The sequence below is a fragment of the Scophthalmus maximus genome, chromosome 1, assembly GCF_022379125.1.
Source record: "Scophthalmus maximus strain ysfricsl-2021 chromosome 1, ASM2237912v1, whole genome shotgun sequence".
NCBI lineage: Eukaryota > Metazoa > Chordata > Actinopteri > Pleuronectiformes > Scophthalmidae > Scophthalmus > Scophthalmus maximus.
The window spans coordinates 14,787,280-14,806,630 of NC_061515.1; the positions used below are offsets into that span (position 1 = coordinate 14,787,280).

General features: G+C 41.9%; 1 protein-coding gene across 4 annotated transcripts; it reads left to right on the forward strand.

Annotated features, from left to right (window-relative positions):
• The first annotated feature begins 597 nt into the window (after positions 1–597).
• znf574 (zinc finger protein 574) lies at positions 598–18,507 on the forward strand. 4 transcript variants are annotated; one of them, XM_035629946.2, is made up of 11 exons: positions 699–741; positions 2,210–2,295; positions 3,409–3,566; positions 9,190–10,351; positions 10,475–10,689; positions 10,985–11,164; positions 11,439–11,533; positions 13,373–13,467; positions 15,444–15,592; positions 16,095–16,382; positions 17,526–18,507. In XM_035629946.2, exons 3-11 carry the CDS (start codon positions 3,411–3,413, stop codon positions 18,123–18,125), a joined length of 2,940 nt encoding a protein of 979 aa, XP_035485839.1. In that variant the 5' UTR covers positions 699–741; positions 2,210–2,295; positions 3,409–3,410; the 3' UTR covers positions 18,126–18,507. The 4 variants fall into 4 exon arrangements, with proteins under 4 accessions (XP_035485837.1, XP_035485839.1, XP_035485835.1 ...); XM_035629944.2 differs by lacking the exon at positions 2,210–2,295 and having other exon boundaries at positions 598–741; XM_035629942.2 differs by lacking the exons at positions 699–741; positions 2,210–2,295 and adding an exon at positions 1,544–1,637.
• Positions 18,508–19,351: the final 844 nt, after the last annotated feature.

Consider the following 19,351-nt stretch of genomic DNA (forward strand, 5'->3'; position numbering starts at 1 on the left):
GGGTGGGTTAAATGGGCCCTAATATAGGTTACTGATTCTAGGCTGAAATATTTTTCCGCTCAGAAAATCTCTCCATCATACTATAGTTGCATATTTGTGTATTTTGATTTTGCTCCATATTTCTGTCATCTATTATTATTATTCTAAGAAATTATTTTTATTGCTGCTTATTCTGTGATGTCAGGATTGCCATATATATATATATATATATATATATATATATATATATATATATATATATATATATATATATATAAGGGCGTATTGGGGCCATTAAACTAAAACAAAACTTTGTTCCTATGAAAGGCAAGGCCGAGGCTATAATATAGTTCTGTTTCATTTTCATTTTTGTCCCTACCTTACCCCTCACCTTCAGCTCTCTGCTCCATGTCACAAGTAGCCCATTTTCTTTAAAAATCAACAGATTGTTCAGCCTATTAAATGTCAGAAAATAGAAGCACGTGCTGTTGTTTATTATTACCGAAAACATAGCATATATATTCAAGGACAGAACTGTTTTTTATCTTTGCCTAGTTCATCCTGCGACCAGTCACCTCTGACCTCGCTGCTGCACAACCGCCGCGCTTTTGCGCTACAAACTGCTCCAGCGTTATGTGTAGCTGAATCCTATTGGTTCACAAAGTGACCGCTCCAGCCAATCGGACCGAGCCTTGTAACGTACAGAGAAAAAAAAAACTGAACTTGTTGTGCTGTTTCCTCAAACGACAGCGTCCGAGTGCGGTGAGTAATATTGACATAATTACACTTAATTTAATGTGAATTTTACATTTACGGTGAGATATATTATATGGCCGGTGTTAATGTATGGAGGATTTCAACGGGGGGAGACAGCTAATGTTAACTTAAGTCTGTCGCCGCCATTATACCACCGAAGAAGCGTATCCCGCCCTCCTTCTTCGGGGCTTTTCTTCTTCTTCTCCTTGGTTTCACAAAGTGAGCTCCACTGGCCCAAGCGGCAAACCGAGTCAAGTGACTGGCTAACCGGGCTTTGACGGCCTTCAATCAAGGCACGTTCGCTCAGCTGGTCCGTTAGCCCTCAGAGCTAGCGTGGGAGCTAGCCACCACGCTGCGGACACGTTAGCTTTGTCGCCGGAAAGATGGCTTTCATTGCATGTTAGCAACACTTTACTGGTAGTGAAGCCGAGCTAACCGGCTAACCCTCCGCTAGCTGCAGGGCTGTGGTTCATTCAGGCACGAGTCAGACCCTCGAGCAAAAAGGTGATGCTGATGTGAGGCATTAGCTGGTGGCTACACAAGACACTGGTCCACTGAAGAGCGAGCGTCGGGCTGACATTGCTCCTGCAGTAAGCACAGTGCTGGCTGGCGTTAGGTCATCCTCCATTTTGCAGTAACATTCATGGCGTTTGGGGGACAAGTAGTGTGTCCACCTGCTCGCCATTAAAGGGGATCTGGAGGAAGGGGAGCAACTTCTGCTGGTAAATAGGTTCAACCAGACACAGGCCATGGCTGGTTTTAAAATGGGGGTTAAAAGTTTTGTTATTGGGCCCCAACTGACGCATCTACACATGGCGCTGTCATGTCCCCTGACAGGTACTTGACAGGGCAGGGTCAACAACACACGATGAGATGGGGAAGCTTTAGAATAGCTCATGCGAGTAAGTTCAGTCAATTCTGAATTTGTGTGATTTGAAGTTAATGGAGATAAAAAAAAACATTGTCTATAGACCTCCAATACAGCCATTCATTATAGCAATGGGTAAATAAAGAGCAGAGCCTCCATATTAATCCAGTAGAGCCAGAAAGATTAATTTGTGGCAGTGTACATTCATCTTTTAAAACACAGCAGCAGCAGTCGTGAAATAGCCTGAGGTGACATCTACATTAAATCAGCTTAACTCTGTAATGCTGCTCTTGTGCTAAAACGACGACGTGCATCCACACCAGGGGTTTCAGCAACCTCTGTTCACATTGAAAAAGCCAAACTGTTATTCTCCTTCCACTTGGTATTGTATACTTCACAGGGTACAATTTGAAATTTCAGATTTGATTCAATAAAACGATGGAACGATTAACCCCAGGTATAATCTGCAGATTAATTGATAGTGAAACCAATTTGTAGTTGCTGACCTAGAATGAATTGATTGACTTGATTTTTATTTTTGTAACACGGTAACAAGTATTGCATGTGTAGCAAATGCCTGATCAAGTGCAATCCTTTGTGTTGTAGACTCATTGTTCTACAAAAACTGTTGACGCACATCAGGGAGCCCCATTGTGGCAGTGACGCGAATTCATTACAACACCAGGAGATAGGTAGTTTTTTTTTTATAGTTGATCCCTCATTGATCCTCCCTGTCATGCTGCTGTACGTACTCTCTAAATCACATCTGCAGCAAAGAAGCATTATAAAAAAAAACATTTACATGTACCCTTCTCTAATAAAACTGTGACCCATTTATATAGGAACAGATGAGCCTATGTGGTGTGTCACAGACATGCTGTGGAAGGTTTTTAGACACAGTCACATTGCGTTGTTGGTTTTCTTTACAATATAGAATATCACCATTGTTATTCCCTAAGTTCAATTTTTGGCAACCACTTAAAATCATCAACGTATCATTATACATTCATAAATTCTGTATGTGTGTGTGTCTGTTATAATTCAAAAGATGGGATTTTGAGAGGATTCACTATGTTACATGCGATGAGATCGCAGGAGTGCATGTGACTTTGATCCTTTGATCACTGCATCACCGGGGATTGTGTGATAGGATTCCAAGGATTCCAGTTAAAGATTATCAGGAACTGGAATGAACGTTGAAACTGGGCAATGTATGAGTTACTCACTAATCAACAAGCACTTGGTACACAAGAAGGGCATAAACATAAATCTATCAAATAAAATGCACACAACTGTAGCCAGCGGAAGGCTGCGACACAACTCAGAAATACTATTACAGGCTAGCAGTCAGCTTTTGAATCATTTTTCAAAATGGAGCTTTGCTGGTGGATTATGTAGTCTGATTGGTATCTAGTGAGGAAGAAGGGTTACAGGGAGATTGTCTTTTATTGTAGTATACATTTAGCAGCTGTATGAGCTAGAACATTACAATTAGTCCAAGCCCAGAGCATGGTGAGTCATCTTGGCAACCTCCGAGTTAGCCTTCTGGCTCTTGAGTCCAAGCTGTTGTCTTGTTAATGTATGCAGGCACTTGTTTTCATCAGGAGAGGGCAATGTTCACAACCTAACTTCAAATGTAATGCATTGGTGGGTAGGCATCTGTATAAGGCGCACGTCGTTAGGTTACTTTAATATTCAAAGCATGCAAGGATTTGTGAACTATTGCACTTTTATTCTTTTATCCAAGTCAAATTTGCATTGCTGTTTCTCTTATGAAATGTTTTTGATTTCTAATCCCTTGGCAGCCATGGAGAGCTCGTCAGTGTACATGTGCTTCCCCTGCTACCAGGAGTTCGACACTCTGGAGGAAGTACTCAAGCACCAGTTGACATGCACTGCTGAGGATGAACCGGCAGACACATCTGGAACCACCACTGTCAGTGTTCCATTGCTACAGGCTCAGGTAAATACTGGCACAGTCAACAATTTTTTTTATTTTTACCATGTGATTGTGCCTGAGTGTTTTGAGTCCAAGAATAGAACTATAAAAAAAGAAAATCAATACTGTGATGGCAGGGTCTCAAATGGCCAGCTGTGGGATTGCACAAAAGCCTCTGAATCATACCTTGAGAATTACATGAAAGTCATTGTCAATTTATCAATCAATCATTCAATCAAATTTAATTTGTTTAGCCCATTTTCACAAATCACAATTTGCTTCATAGGACTTTGCAGAGGGTGCGACATCCTCTGTCCTTAACCCTCGACCAGTGTGAGGAGGAACTAGAAGGAAACCTTCTTTCTTGAACATTTATCAGAACCCTGAACCCTGATTCAATTCAATACAATTTTATTTGTATCGCGCCGTATCACAACATACATTGTCTCAAGGCACTTTACATACTGAGGTCAATATTACAATATTACAGGAGAACCCAACAGATCCCACAATGAGCAAAGAACTTGGTGACGGTGGAGAGAAAAAACTCCCTTTTAACAGGAAGAATTCTCTGACAGAACCAGACTCAGTTGTGGGTGGTCATCTGTCTCGACCGGTTGGGGTGAGGAGAGAAATGGGGAAGAGAGGAGAGGTGGGCAGAAAGAGGGTGAGAGGAGAGACAGTAGGAGAGAAGAGAGAGAGAGAGGACAGTTGTACAACCGCCGCTTTAGTCTCTACCAGACTGACACTTATAATTAAAAAATACAATTAAGTTGTTGTTATTATTAGTGATGATGATAATAATAATAATAAAATAATAATAATGACGGGTTTGGGTCCTGCAGCTCTGGGGTCAGAGATACACTAGGAGAGATAGAAAACACAAACAGGGTTAGTGACATTTAATGTAAACATGTCAGGGTGGGAGGATTTGTATAACAAATGAGTTGACATTGGAAGTGTAGTCAACAGTTTTGTTCCTAAGTCCTCATTGTACCTGGACCTGCTTTCTGTCTAGCATAATGACAAAATAACACGAACGTAACAATAACAAGAATGTTGTTTATCAGAGAAATGAATCACTAGTTTGGCAAACAGGTGGTACAGATCAAAACAGTGGCAGTGCTAAAAGTGAACTGACTGTAGATTATAGACTTCACACTGCTCAGCCTATGGATGTTCAATTTGAATTTTTTCTCACTCATATTTTCTTCATCAACTGATGAGGTTAAAAACTGAATTGAATTCAGAGTGTCTGTGACAAAAATACCAATACATCAAGTTTTATTTCATAATGAGGGGTTTATTTTTATGTGTGCAAATAGCAGCATAGACACGAGAACATAAGATTCACACATCAGCACACTTCTGCTGCGCTGCTGTGAACCTTAATTAAATGGCAAATAGTAGCCCGACTTTCTAATGATCAAAAACAGATTAACGAAACTCCTCTGGCGCAGAACGCGCTGTGTATAACTGGTATCTCTGGAGTAGGAAGATATTAAATAAATGTTTGAACACTGTTCTGAATGTACTGGTATATATGAAGTCGAGGCACGCAAGCCTGTTAAATCGAGAGGTTGGTTTGATCATATGATAAAGCATCAGGGTTACAAGAGACTGTACTTGTTACAACACAGGTTGTTGTTTTCACAGTGCACAGACATTGGCAAGAAAAAAGTGAACTTCACTTTACTGAGGAAGTGAGTGAGTGTGACATTTTTGAGTGAGCGCCATGTCCTGAAATACATTTTTGTAAGGGATCACTATGTGCACCATACAAAATAATATTAGCCAAACAACTGAATGGATTGGAACTGCAATTGTCTCATCCTCCCATAACCATCTCACCGTGTTATGTTTGGCTGCTTTCCAAAATCTCACTGTCGCTGTGACCTCCAGTCAGCTGACTGAGTTACTGTAGCAACTCTGTCCCTCTCTCACTCTGTCCTCTCACATTAGTATTTTCTCTGACATTGCAACATTTTCACACTTTGGTCTCTTTGAGCTCGTCTTCTGACACAGGTGTAATCGTTTCACAGATTTTCTCCTTGGTTAATTTCTGAGGTGAAGACATCGGGAACTTCTAAGAACTTGTGTTCACTCGTCATTAATTTATTTCATCCATGGCAGAAGAACACGTTGCAGCAGCCTTCGGATATTGGTGGACTAACCAAACACTTTTTAGGCTGATTAACTCTGACATACTCACTAGATGGACTTAAAAAACACTCACTAGCTCAGCAACAGTACTGGGCTACAAACAACCCATAATTCAACACCCTGTAAAAGATGGTAGTTCCTCTGGAACTTGATCCTTAAAACTTGTATATATCTGTTGTAAGGAATCGACACATAATTGTTTAGTCCTGAAGAATAAGACAACCATATGCTTCTTAAACCTAAGTTTCTGGAAAGATATGTCCTATATTAGAGGCAATATGGTATTCTTTCTCCCCAGAGCAGGAGAGACCTCTTAGCATAGTTTTATATGTTCATTCAGTTCAGGCACTGCACAAAATGCTCTGGCGTTGTGCCCGAGTCTTCTAATGGTAGGGAACACTCCAGATAAAAGAACAAGGGCAGATTGATTTCAATGATGCCACATTTACATGGTATCCAGCAAGTCCAGCTGAATCACCAGGATGTTCTTCATGCTTCAGTAGATGTCTTCTTTTGATCGGGCTACCCTTTTGCTTTTCTGAGGTCTACAACTTATTTTTCTGCATGTTCCCTCTGTAGACTAAATCTATGCTTAAGTCTGTTAATTCTGTTGTATTACTATTGTTTGGTTCATAGTGCGTTCGAGAACCCTGTGGATTTTTCCATAATGCTTTGTGTTTTTTGCATTCAGTGCTTTTTATCAATGTGAGCCCTGTTGGGAATATATTCTTTTGTGATGCATTTCATCGAAATGCGGAGCTCTATTAATTCAGAGCGCTGTGAAGACGCTATCTGAATTGCAGAAAGTTGTATAATGTGGTGGCTTACTCTGTTTAACTTTGACATGTTTTCTTTTGCATCTCTCATGGCTGCCTCACAAAGCCCTTGGGGTTAAAGGGAGTCGTTGGCCCTCGTCTAGCAGAAGAGCATGGCTGTCTGAACTCGTGCCCAGGCTCCGTTCTTTACAGTCTTCAACACACGTCCATAAAGCACAGTGACACTCATGACGGACAGATTGCGTTCTGAGTCGAAAGCCAGAGTGGAAGCATAAGAAACGCATCAGTCAGTGCCACCTTTTCACCTGATGTATCGCTCATTGGCCTTCTCATATATGAATCAGCTGGGGAAACCATACACCTCTGAACCTTATGGCTTTCTGGCCACTGCTGTTATTGCAAACATCCACATTTCATTAGCTAGAGGTATTAAAATTTCTGTATACATACTGTGGCACTGATAGAAAACAATGGCTGGTCATGTCTCAAATAGATGCAGGGAGCTCTTTTAACACGCACTGTACAAATTTTTCAGATCAGTGATCAAATTCATTGAGTGTAATTTGCACTCTTTATTTGAAAGTGAGGGGATCAAGCTTTAAAGGAGAATGTTATAGAAATGTCTCCCCAAAACTGTCCACTAAACAGGTCAAAGTTAGCCTCTTTTGGTGATAAGTTCATCACAACCGACACTCCTTCATTTCCTCTTTGGACCAAAGTGTGACTCAACTGAAACGCCTCAAAGTTCCATCCACTAGTGTATGCACTTCACATATGACACCATTAGAAGCTCTTGATTAAGTAGGCCTAAATTCTTCGCAGTTTGCTTTGTTTAAAAAAAAAATTGTAACACATAATACTTTTTTTTTACTCAGGATTACATTGTACAAATTTTACCATGCCGAAGTGTTGATAGTTGCTCTCCCTGATCCTCTCAGTTGTGTGTAACTTTCATCATATGTGAATGTGTTTCCTGTTTGGGGTATCATCCACCATTGATGCTTCAACACTACTTAACAACAAACAGAAAGGCCATTTTGTCTGAACTTTGCACATAAGCTGTCAAGTCAGTCGAACAATACAAACCTCGCGCTCTTATCACATAGTTCAAAAAACTTGATTTGTTGTTGCCCTTTTATTAAATGGCTATGCCACTCTTTGAGAAATTCGAAACAGAAATTGATTCTCAAGGGGAAGTTGGGTCACTTCATAGATGCTCCAAGTGTAGAAGAAAATATGTAACAACATTGAGATAGTATTAAAAAAGACAAGACATTCCTCTATTCGTCCCACAAAGGGGGAATTTTGGTGTTAACAGCAGCAAGTGGATACCAGAAAATGGAGATCAACATCAAAAAAATAAATAAGAAATAAGATTTGTACAAAAGCAATAAGGTATTAAACAAGATGTGAAAATTGTTTTTTTTCTCAAAAACTACCACAGGCCTAAATATAGATAAGAATATAAATACACAAGAACAACGGTAACAATAATTGCGCATGGAGTATGAAATATTGTACGGTTAGAATTGCCCTTAATAACTTAAAATAGAGCCTCTGCAATATGTTAAGCATTTTGTATGTTCTGCCTTACTGTTGTTTTGATTAGTCAAAGGCTTGGCCTTGTAGCAAATTACAAATTAGCTTTTTTAGTTGTTTTTTTTAGTTGGTTTTTTTATCAACCCTTCCAGATGCTTATTTTCACAGAGAATTTTTTCAAATTCAAAACATCAAAAAACATCACAACTCATTTTTTTATACTGAAGCAAAGGCTCCTTTTATCCTCTGTCATTTAGGACAAAGCTGGCCATGTATGCAATTGGGAGCCAACAAATATTTTTATTACACATTTCTTTGCCTTCTCTTATGCTCTTTAATTCCCTCTATGAGTGACACACACACACACACACACACACACACACACACACACACACACACACACACACACACACACACACACACACACACACACACACACCCACACACACACACACACCCCTCCACAGAGGAATGTGTGAATGAAGTTTTCTCAACACGGATCGTCTGCAGAGATGTCATACAAGAATTTCTCTGAATATGTTCTGGACTGTGTGCAGCAACTTTGCTTTTGAAGTTATACACTACTGTATGGTCTCCTCGAGAGGACGCAGTATATCTCTGATGTTGTCCTTCATAAGGCTGTGAACATGTGTCCACACTGTTTGGTGTATGTGCGGCAGGCATACATCAGTGATGTAGACTGCTTAAAGGATACAAATTAGGCAAAACGATCAATCAACAGCAAACTAAGAAATAAAGTATTCCATGTTGTACTGTTGTGACTGATGCAGGTTCAGATGCCTTAAACCTTGACCTTGACGTTCTGTTTTTATCATCTACATAGAAGTAGCAAATGTAAAACCCCATTCAACGTTTGATAGTAATCTTCCAGTCTGAGGCCTTATCTTGGCAGTCTGGAGCTCTCAGAGGAACCTTGGCTCTAAACACATGCTGCTCTAATTGACCTCACTACCCTAGTACTGAATTCTCATTTCTCATCTGCCTGATACGATAAAATTAAAGAAAAAAAACACTGCAGGATCGACTAAACAGTTATATGATTAATATTACAGAGTAATTCCATTTGTACAAAGAAACACACAAAAAACAAGTGAAACATTGAGTTAATCCCTTATTTTTGTTTTTCTTTCCTTCCTTTGTTTTTGCAGCAAAAGGTAATAAATGTATCAAGGACAGTTGCAGTTCCACAGATTCAAGTCCTAGCAGCACACCCCTCTGTGCAAATTGAAAATAGTTCACTCAAGCAAGCTGCACTGCCGTCAGACCAACCCCGAATACTGTACCAGTGTGGGGACTGTGATGAACTTTTCAAGACCCTGGAACTTTGGCAGCATCACCGTAAAGAAGAGACATGTCAGCAGTCAGCCTCTGGGAGCAAGTCAACACAGGATTCACAGCCTGATGCAGAGACTACTTTAGCTCAGAGCGCCACCTCAAATTTAGATCCAGATGGTTCTTCTCTCAAGTTTAGCCTAGAATCAGAGGAGAAACCTGAAGAAGAGGAAAAGGGAGAGGAGGTTATTGAGACCTCTACAGCTCAAAGCTCTGATGTTCCCGTTTCCGAGGTGATCTCTTCGACCTCTAATCCAGAGGATTCCTCTCCCAAGAGGAGAGGGGCGAACAAGAAGCCTAAGCCTGAGCCAGTGCTCCTGTGTGTGGACTGTGGCTCATGCTTTGGCCTGGTGTCTGAACTAGTGGCCCACCGCCGGACCCAACACGGCTTTGAGGAAGCTCTACACCGTTGCTCTGTGTGTGGGGAAAGCTTCCTAAACACCACGCTCTTTCTTTACCACCGCAAGCAACACAAACAGAAAGGTGAGGAGGAGGCGATGGTGGTGTCTGAAGCCACACCAACAGAGGACGTTTGTACTCCGAGCAATGGGACAGAGGAGCAGGGGCAAGATGACGCCCCCTCCGCCACCAGCGTGACATCCACTTTCACACAGCCTGAGTTGTTTATGTGCACCCAGTGTGGGCAGAGCTTCAGCGATGAGGGAGGACTGGTTTCTCACCGTAAGCAGAATCACGACCTGAAGGAGCCACTGCATAGTTGCTCACAATGTGGCATTAGCTTTATGAACACCACCCAGTACCTCTATCATCGTCGGGAGCACCGCTTCACAGCAGGGACAGAGGTGGCGGATGGAGCTGAGACTGGTGATGAAACAGCCACCACTAATAATCAGGATATCCCACAGAGCTCAAAGCGGCTGCTTTCCCCATCTGCCGGTGCCAGTGATTTGGATTCACCCCATCCTAAAAGAAGTAGGCCCTCTTTCAGGATCTTGAGGGGGGGTAATATACTTAAAGGTAAGTTGAATTAATTGTTTTAAAGCCAATTACGGGGGAAAAAAGTCATTTGTTGCAGGGGTTTGGTCTTGATGAACTGCTTTTTGTTGTTTCATCAAATGTTTTTTGATCGACTGTTGTCAGAAAACAAGGGTTCAGGCAGTAAAGACGATACGGAGGGCAGCACTGCAGCTGACTCAGACAAAACCAACCAGCCTCCACCGGCAAAGCTGCTGCAGGACTGGGCCCGCACACCATTACCCCATGTTTGCCCCTATTGTGGCAAAACTTTCACCCGGCGTGTCTTCCTCCGCACCCATGTGTATAGCCACACTGGAGAAAAGCTCTTCACATGCAAGGTGCCATTTGAATTTAATCAAAATGTTTCCTTTCTTGAGTCTGAGAGATAATTTGCTTTGAGGTAAATGTCATTTATGTTGTGCTGTTGACATTGACAAGATGATGTAAGAGGAGGCAGACGCAGTCCAACCTCATTATATTTGACAGATTCTGTGTCTCTGCACCCAGGCGAAATTGCTTTGAAAAATAACAATTTTATCAAATTTAATCATACATTTTTTTTTATTCTTATACAAGAGATGCTTAGAATGTTGTATTTGTGTAGCCCTAATCCGGATCATTATTGTTGTGAAGTTGTGTACGAAGGCCTTCAGTAACTCCCAGAGCCTCCTGCGCCACAGCATGAGCCACACGGGCCACAAGCCCTTCAGCTGCGATGTCTGTGGCAAAAACTTCTCCCAGGCAGCCACCCTGAAGAGACACCGACGCATTCACACATCAACACAGCCTCGGCGCAAGCGTGGACGAAAACCGGTACACTTCCGACCATTTTCTATTTGCCAAAATTGATCTAGAATTGATTCCATTCCATAAGTACAAACGACATGAAATTGAAATGAAAGTCATTCTGAGAGATGAACTTTAGTTACTTTGTTCGAAGGCATTTCACTTCTGAAATGGTAGATGATGCATTTGGAAGGAAAATATTGAATTCCATTTTCTTCAATAGTTGCATATTATATACATATTTTTAGTCGACCTGTGAATTTTTTTTAACTGACCCTGACTTTTGTGTCCTTCAATGCAGATGTGTCATGTGGACAGTGAGGGCGCTCCTCATCTCTTCCCGTGTCCTCACTGCCCCTCACGGTTCAACACGGAGGATCAGCTTAACGTTCACAAGTAATGACACTTTGTTGTCATCAGTTTCTAGCGTCTCACAAAAAATGCAGATAATTTGTCGATATTTAATTTCAAACCCTTTTTGTTGTGTAAATACACCAGAATGACAGTTCTAAATGGAATGATTTAGATAACCCACCCGTGCCAGGAGCTACAGTAGCTGAGGCGTGTCAGACTCCTGAAGGAAACCTTAAGGCTGCATCGCACACTTAACGGAGATGTCTGGTTGCCCTTGAGCATCAGATGACTGACACACAGACAGGGACCCAGTCAATTAAGATGATATCGATCACAACACAGGATGGTGTAAGAACCTGGTCCTGTTCTCATGGTAAATCAAATTCTGTGCACCATATATTGTTTTAGTTTAGACTAAAAGACTTGACTTCAGACTCTACCGTTTTGAAATTGTTTAGTTAAATATTTTTACCAGCAGGACAATAATCAGGGGTTAACTGGTCAAATACTTAGTTACTATTGTGATTGTCTTGAAACTTAACTGTCAGAACCAGTGGAAACAATTTCTGTTGTACAGGCTGAGAAAAAGCAGGAATCATTATCATTATTGCCTATCAGTTATTATGTCGACCATATTCTGCCGATCATATTTTTGATTATTCTATAACATTTCTGAAAATGGAGGGACGTGCACGGCATAAGATGTCAGAAGATGTCCTTGGAATATTTTTTTCTTTCATTTGAAAAATGTCCATAATCCAGAGATTATTATTTTTTAATCTTGCCACCCCCATGAGGAAATTGAGTTTGCTCATATGTTGCTCATCTATTGAAGAAAGCCTTGGGTTATGATTGTTATGTTTATTTACAAGGTCAAGAAAAGCTTAATAAATATGCTCAGCTTCCTGTGGAGATGATTAGCAAAAGCATGATCTTTACATTGGAGAAGCCGCAACCAGGAAATGATGAACTGATTGTTTTAGTTCTAGTCGGTGTAAACCTATGGGTAGTATTGATACTGTACTGCGTATACTTACCTACCTACTAATACCGTACGTAGAGCATCACCCCTACTCATTATAGAACATCTGGCTGGAAGTAGAGGTGACCCCGTCTGAAATTTTAATTCTCCCAGTTGTCTCAGGGTCAGCTGTTGCTGAAATATTGATTTCAATTGTCCATTTAACAGGGAATAGGAACCACCTGGACTCTCACACAGGCCTTGAGACGTCCTTGCACATCATCTCTAGCCTCCTACTTTACTTTAAGTGACTTGTGTGATGAAGTACTTTTGCTAAAACAGTGCCTGTCGTAGTATGAAATACATAATACATATACTTACTCAATATTTAGTGAGGTATGTTTTTAAAAATTGTTCTGATTATGAGAAGCTGCCGTGTTTTCTTTTTTTTTTTTAAATGCTGGGATAGCGAGGCTAATGCAGCATTAGGTGAATACACCATAACACTTCTCTCCTCCCCTAAGGCTATAACCAGTGTAACGTTATGCAATGGATAAATATAGTCTCGACCCTGACTCCTCCCCGTTTACTGCTGTTCTTTTATCTCCAGCCGTTATACACTTAGCTAATACCCCTTATTTAACCTGAAGAACAGCTAAGCACATACTCGCTGGAAATCCTCCTGCAAGTCACATTTAGGGCAGCAGCTTAAAACCAAAACATGACTTTTTCCACCTCCACGTCTTCAATCTGGAACATTTTAAATCTTTTTAATATATTGGGGCTTAGGTGTAATTATTTTATTCAATTAAATATGTATGTTTATTGTACATTGTACAGAGTAATTCTGAGGCATGCTTTTTGCATTTCTCTCATTTGGGCATGGACATTAATGGTTTTTCTTTTCTTTATCTACATAGACTGTTCCATACCAGCCATCCGTTCCCCTGCCCAGAATGTGGAGAGGCCTTCACACGCAGGAAAGAACTTGATCTGCACTCGCTGACTCACCAAGGTGAACATTCAGGGCTCAGTCTGATGTGTATCTCTCATCCTCATACTTGTTTAGCAGGAGAAACTTGTATAGAACGATTTTAAGGGATGAGTGTCAGGTTTTTTTGTGTCGTCAAATATTTTTTACTCATGTTTTAGGTCACATTTATTGTCTGTGACCATTTTTTGTCGTCTGTCTTGGATCAGGGTTTTGATCTTGCTTAGGAAAGGGTGAATCCTTTCAGGGTTATAGACTGTGATGAAAATATCAAGATTTCACATGCATGTGCCTCATTGCTATGGAAACTAGTGAGATGTTATTCTCATATCAGTACAACATGCCGTGAACTACTATTGATTAATGCAAAGTTGCTGATAAATGCCCAGCCCAGCTTGCCTGGGTGGCCCATCTTGTTTATTTACAAACAGACATCCAAGTTATATGTGCATTGTTCCTCCGATGCATTAGGTCAATGACTTTCAATTGATCTACCTCCCATGTGGAATGGAGGAGGAAGGTGGAGGTAAATGAATTAGGTCAACATGTTGACACTTCAGCTTAATCGGGGAGGGGGGCGTTGGCAAGGCAACCTCATTAGTTAAGCTTGAAGAGTCAGCGTGCATCAGGGGTCAGAGGTACGTGGCTCCTCTGAGAGAGATGATTGGAGAGATTGATCCATTGATCAGTAAAGGGCCATAGGCTGAGATTGTCCTTATTATAGGTTTAATTAGAGAGTCCCAGTGGGGAGCGGAGTGGATCGCTCCGCTGGGATAGACGGTACAGATGGTTAGCAGATTGCAAGATGTTGGCATGATGACCTATGGACATGCTGATGAACGATCAGTGTCAGCCATTTGCCAGCCAGGTTTTCAAGACTAACCCAGGTTCGCGTTGCCAAAATACAACTAAGCCATCAGCTCATCGGAGCAGAAAGGATGAACTGATTAGCTGTTTGGCAGAAAATTGATGCGCAAATATAAACCAAACATAAATGTCCTACAGTTGCTGGGTCTGGGTTCACAGTTGTGAGGTATTGCGGATTTTTCACTTTAAATTGAGTGTTTTGTGGTTTTCAAATGTTAGTAGGTCAAAAAAGCAGCTTGAAGATGCCACATCGTGCTCTGGGAAGTAACTTAAATAAAGTCATAGAAAGATAGACTGATCAGTTGATTGATACATTGATTAGCCAAATCAGTTGATAATGAAAATAACTGTTAGTTTTGGATCTACAAATTATTAGTTAATCTCTCAATGATTTTATTGATAAATTTGTGTCTGTGAAATGTGGAGAAAAAAAATATTTTGAGTTGTCAAGTCTGAAACGCTGTTACTAAAAACACAGAATGGGTTTCAATAGGCTGATATCTGTGCCAAGGCAAACAATCCTTCATCTCTGTCCATGTCGCATGATTGAAATATAAAAGGAAGTAGTCTATTAATCTCACCAAAATGTATAAACACTTTCCAGTATTATTTGCATAACATTTTTCAAGGGAAAAAGAAATTCAGCAGAGAATTAGATCCTCATTGATTTGTTCCTTTGGTATGTGTGCTGCTACCTGAATTCCACACCTTCAGTTGGTCAGGGTCACTTGTTCACTTTGCATACGATTAAATGCAAAGCTAATACTATATCAATACACCTGTTCAACAACATGAAAATGTTGTGAAGCGATAATTTATTCTGCTTGACTAATAAAAACAAAAGTTGTCTGTATGTCGCGTAATGGTTTAACTCAGGTTGCCGCATACTTGTAAACTTAGCTGCTGGCCGAGACAAACCTCGTCCCTCTACCTGCAGATAGTGAATCACACCAGCAGCAGAGGGAGGGGAGGACGAATAACTGATTATTTCTAAACGTCACTCGGCGCTGTGATGTCAGGAATAGCATTTATTCTACTGACATTTTACTTTTGTTACATTTCTCCAAACGTAATCCTTCTCGATTGGAGGAGATAATACGACCATCTGTCTGAAACCTGACACTGCATTACAGACAAGCAGCCGGCGACGTGTCCTCACTGCTCATCCCAGTTTGTGAACCAGTCGGTGCTCGAAATTCACCTGCAGCGTTGTCCGACCACGGAGGAGGAGAGGAATGCTGGCCGCGGACGGGGTCAGGGCCGGGGCCGCTGCACCGGACAGGTAGGCAGCACAGATGATCATTATTCTGTTTGGGGTTTTTTTGCAACATCTTTTACCTGTCATGTTGAGTTGAGTTATATCATCCACCTCCATGTTTTGCTCCTTATTGGGCACTGGTTCAGTCTTTCTCAAAACGGGGCAGTGAATAAACTGCACTTGAGACTTCTTCGCTGATTTCTCTCATCGTTGACGTGGTTGGTGATCGATTGGTGCTGCAATGCAACTTAAATTCATGAATCAGATTTGAGAACTTGACCAAAAAACTGTATATGAGTCTGTGATCATTTAATTGCATATGTTATATCAATGGGTTTTTTCATGCGGAAGCTGCAAACGGAGGTGTCTTTTATCTGATCCCAGCGTATTGCTGGACTGACGTTTGTGCCCAGTTGAAAAAGGTCACAATTGGACCATAAAGACACAATCTTTTTCTCTTGTCATTCATTTTCCCACTCTATTCTCCATCTCCCTGATTTCCTACTCATCCTTATTTCTCCCTCAGCTCGAGTGTGACCTATGTGGCCACCGTTGCATGACCCAGGAGGGCCTTGACCTCCATCGGTTGTCCCACACGGGCCAGACACCTCTCAAATGCCCAGTGAGGCCTTGCCGCCGCCGATTTACCTCCAACAGTGCCCTGGAGGAGCATGTGATGGCGCATTTCCAGGGAACACTCAGCAAGTCCAAAAACCGACCCCGCTTCCGCTGTCAGATTTGCCAAAAAGAATTTGCCTACAATTCCACCTTCACCGTTCACATGCGGACACATACTAATGAAAGGCCGTTTGAGGTAAGAAGGAGGAGGAGTGTGTGTGTGTGAATAGTAATTTGTCCTTTTTACACACAGTAGCACCTGTATTTCCTCGCCCTCCGTGGTCACGCCCATTCATAGCTCTGGCCATCTCTCTGGTTCTGGACCTTGGCCGTTTGTGCAGTGTGTGTCCTATGGGTGTTTCTTCCTTCCCTGTGTACCTGTGATTAATGGCCGGGCTGAGTTAGGGCCTGTCAGCTCCCCTCTGTGCCTGTTACTATTCTAGGACTCTCTCTCTGCTGATCCGGTGACGAGGCAGGACATCAACTATAGACCCACCCAAGCCCATCACAGCGCGTTGGGCTGTAGAAATTGATTTAATGTTTCTGACTTTGCTTTGAGCTATATCTGCCAGGCATGCTGAAGATCGAGGTTCAAGGAGCAAAAGGAAGCTGTAGGCATGAATTTTAATTTAAATCAAAAAATAACGCGTTCGACCTCAACAGGAAAGGTAATTTCATCAGAGTGTTTTCACAGAGCTACTGAAACTGCAAAAATCTCAGTTTCAATCTGATTTTCTCCAGTGGGAGTCAAAGTAAAGCACAACAAAGTCTTATTTTTGTTGTTTTGCAGGTTTAATCAAGTATGTAGTTGGACTCTACTTGACTTTATATAGAAACTGTTGAGCTTTTAGCTTGCTGGTAACATTTTTTTACAGTGGTCCACTGTTGATTAACAGAATATTATAATAATCAATTTTTAAAGTAATTTATCAAGAAGAAATCTGGATGCAGCTTCTTAAATGTTAGCTAACATAACACTTTAATATATTGCCTGAACCTCTAAGATGTTGCACCGTCTTCTTTAAAATTGTTTTCTGATGCTTCATAGATGAGCAATTGATGGACTCACTTGCTTAAAAATCACCAGCAGATGAATTGTTTTTATCACCCTCCCCCATTCTCCCCTCACCCCCTGCTCTGCTGCTCTTCCTCTACCCCAGCCAGAAGTGCTGCATCTGCAGAAAAATATAAGGAGAGGTCTCTGAAAATATTATTTGCAGTCGCGTTTGTGGCACTGTTGTGAACATAACTGTGCTCTTCTGCCAACCTTTTATCTCTCTTACATTCTGTGCACTCTTTCCTTTTCCCACATCCCCGTTCTCCTCTGTCCCTCCACCAGTGCGACACATGTGGCAAGCGTTTCCGCCAGCTGCCCCATCTGCGGGACCATGAGCGCATCCACAGTGGCCTGCGGCCTTTCTGCTGCTGGATCTGTGGCAAGAGTTTCAGCGTGGCCGCCCGTCTCACCGAGCATGCCCGTACACACAGTGGCGAGAAGCCCTACCCCTGCGCCCACTGCCCTGCAGCCTTCCGCTCCCGCTCAAACCTGGATAAACACATCCGGCTGCATGGAGACATGCCTCTCGAAACCGCAGAGGAGGCGGCGCAGGCAGCCGAGGCCGCCCAGGTCCAGAAGGTGCTGGAGGGGGCCAAGGTGCTGTCTTCTCTGGCCGCCACAGGGGAGGTTGGATCGGGCACAGTGCAAACCATCTACGTGCTGCAGGGGGGCGAAGGAGGTACTGAGACTGTCATGATCCCATCTGATCAGCTCAGCGCCATGGCGGGAACCTCACAGGTCGTCATCCTGCCGTCCTCTGTCCTCGGAACTCAGTCCATCACTGTTCCCACTATCACCATGGATGGAAATGAAATCACCATGATGGAGACTAGCCAGTCTCCGCAGCACACCATTGAGTTCATCGTGGAGGAGACTGTATAAAGGCAGAATAGAAAACTATCCAACATGGTAGAAAAAGATGAATTATATTAGTTGAGCTTATAGACTGTTGATGCAGTGAAACGTCTGATAATTGTAGGATGTGCAGTTTCTGCCTTATGTTTATAGTTTGATAGATTTCTTAGCCACATTGAATCAAAGTCCCATCCTGTGAAGTAATACCATTTTACAACTTTTCCCTTCGCAGCAAATTCATTAAATATTGCTGTTGAAACTGTTCTTTCAAACTGATTCCAAAAAGGGGTGAAATTGCCCCTCCATTGTACATAGAAGTGTATTTACAGCCGCTATTTATTAGGGGAAAATCAGTGGTGGCCTGTGAAATGTCTTCTGCTTTCTTTATAATAAAACACCTCAGCTTTCACACCCGTGAGCGTCCATCATTTACAAGGTGGATGACACGAGGGCATCAGATGAGATGGACTTTATAGGTCCCGCTGTAAATTGCCACTTCTGCCTTTTGAAATACGCCGACCGCTCAGCACCTGTCACCGAGCAGCTTTTCAAACCGCTTTGTTTCGTTGTCACACACATACGCTTGTGTTGGTGTAAGGGAGCATGAAGTACAATTGTGTGTATAGATCAACCCTAATGTCCCAATAATTTGAAGGACATTGTTATTGATTTGTTTTACGCTGCAATTAAATACGGTGATAACATGGATACGGCCAGATTTATGACATTTTAGCCGAAGCCTAGCATTATGCAGTGGCAAGTAGTGTAATGAAATTATCCAGCGCTTGCTGTATAGTTATCAAAAATAATGATCCTATTTGTGTCTGGAAGAGAAGAGGCATATTGTTATCTAAGTTTTTCCAGTGCTGCAGTGGCCCATTATAGGCTTAAAGTGCAGTTTATGGCTTTTCTCCCACCCAGTGATTGCTGACAAGGTGTTTGAAACTACACACACACACAGAGGCACTCGGTCGTAGTCTGTTTTCATGTCATGGAGGGAGAAATGCTGATGATTGTGCGGGGAACTGAAATGGGAAAATGGCTGCGTTTCTGCCGAGTGAGAAGCATATCTGGAAATCGAGGGCTCCTCGGGAGCAAAGTTGAGCCGGTGCCAAGAATTTAGCTGGTCTTCATTGCTTTACTGAGTCAACAGGCAAGCAGTCGATAAATACATGTTACTTTCATCTTTTTTCTCCGTCCTGGCAAATCTTGAGAGCTCATATTCTGGTGGAGTGCCATTTATTATACCTGCA

What these genes read in the sequence shown, in the direction of transcription:
- znf574 (XM_035629942.2), top strand. Translation starts at nt 1,559, where the DNA reads ATGTCCCCTGACAGGTACTTGACAGGGCAGGGTCAACAACACACGATG. An exon ending in CTTTAGAATAGCTCATGCGA is followed by an intron (nt 1,638 to 3,408) that starts GTAAGTTCAGTC and finishes ATCCCTTGGCAG; the next exon opens with CCATGGAGAGCTCGTCAGTG. An exon ending in GGGGCCGCTGCACCGGACAG is followed by an intron (nt 15,593 to 16,094) that starts GTAGGCAGCACA and finishes TTTCTCCCTCAG; the next exon opens with CTCGAGTGTGACCTATGTGG.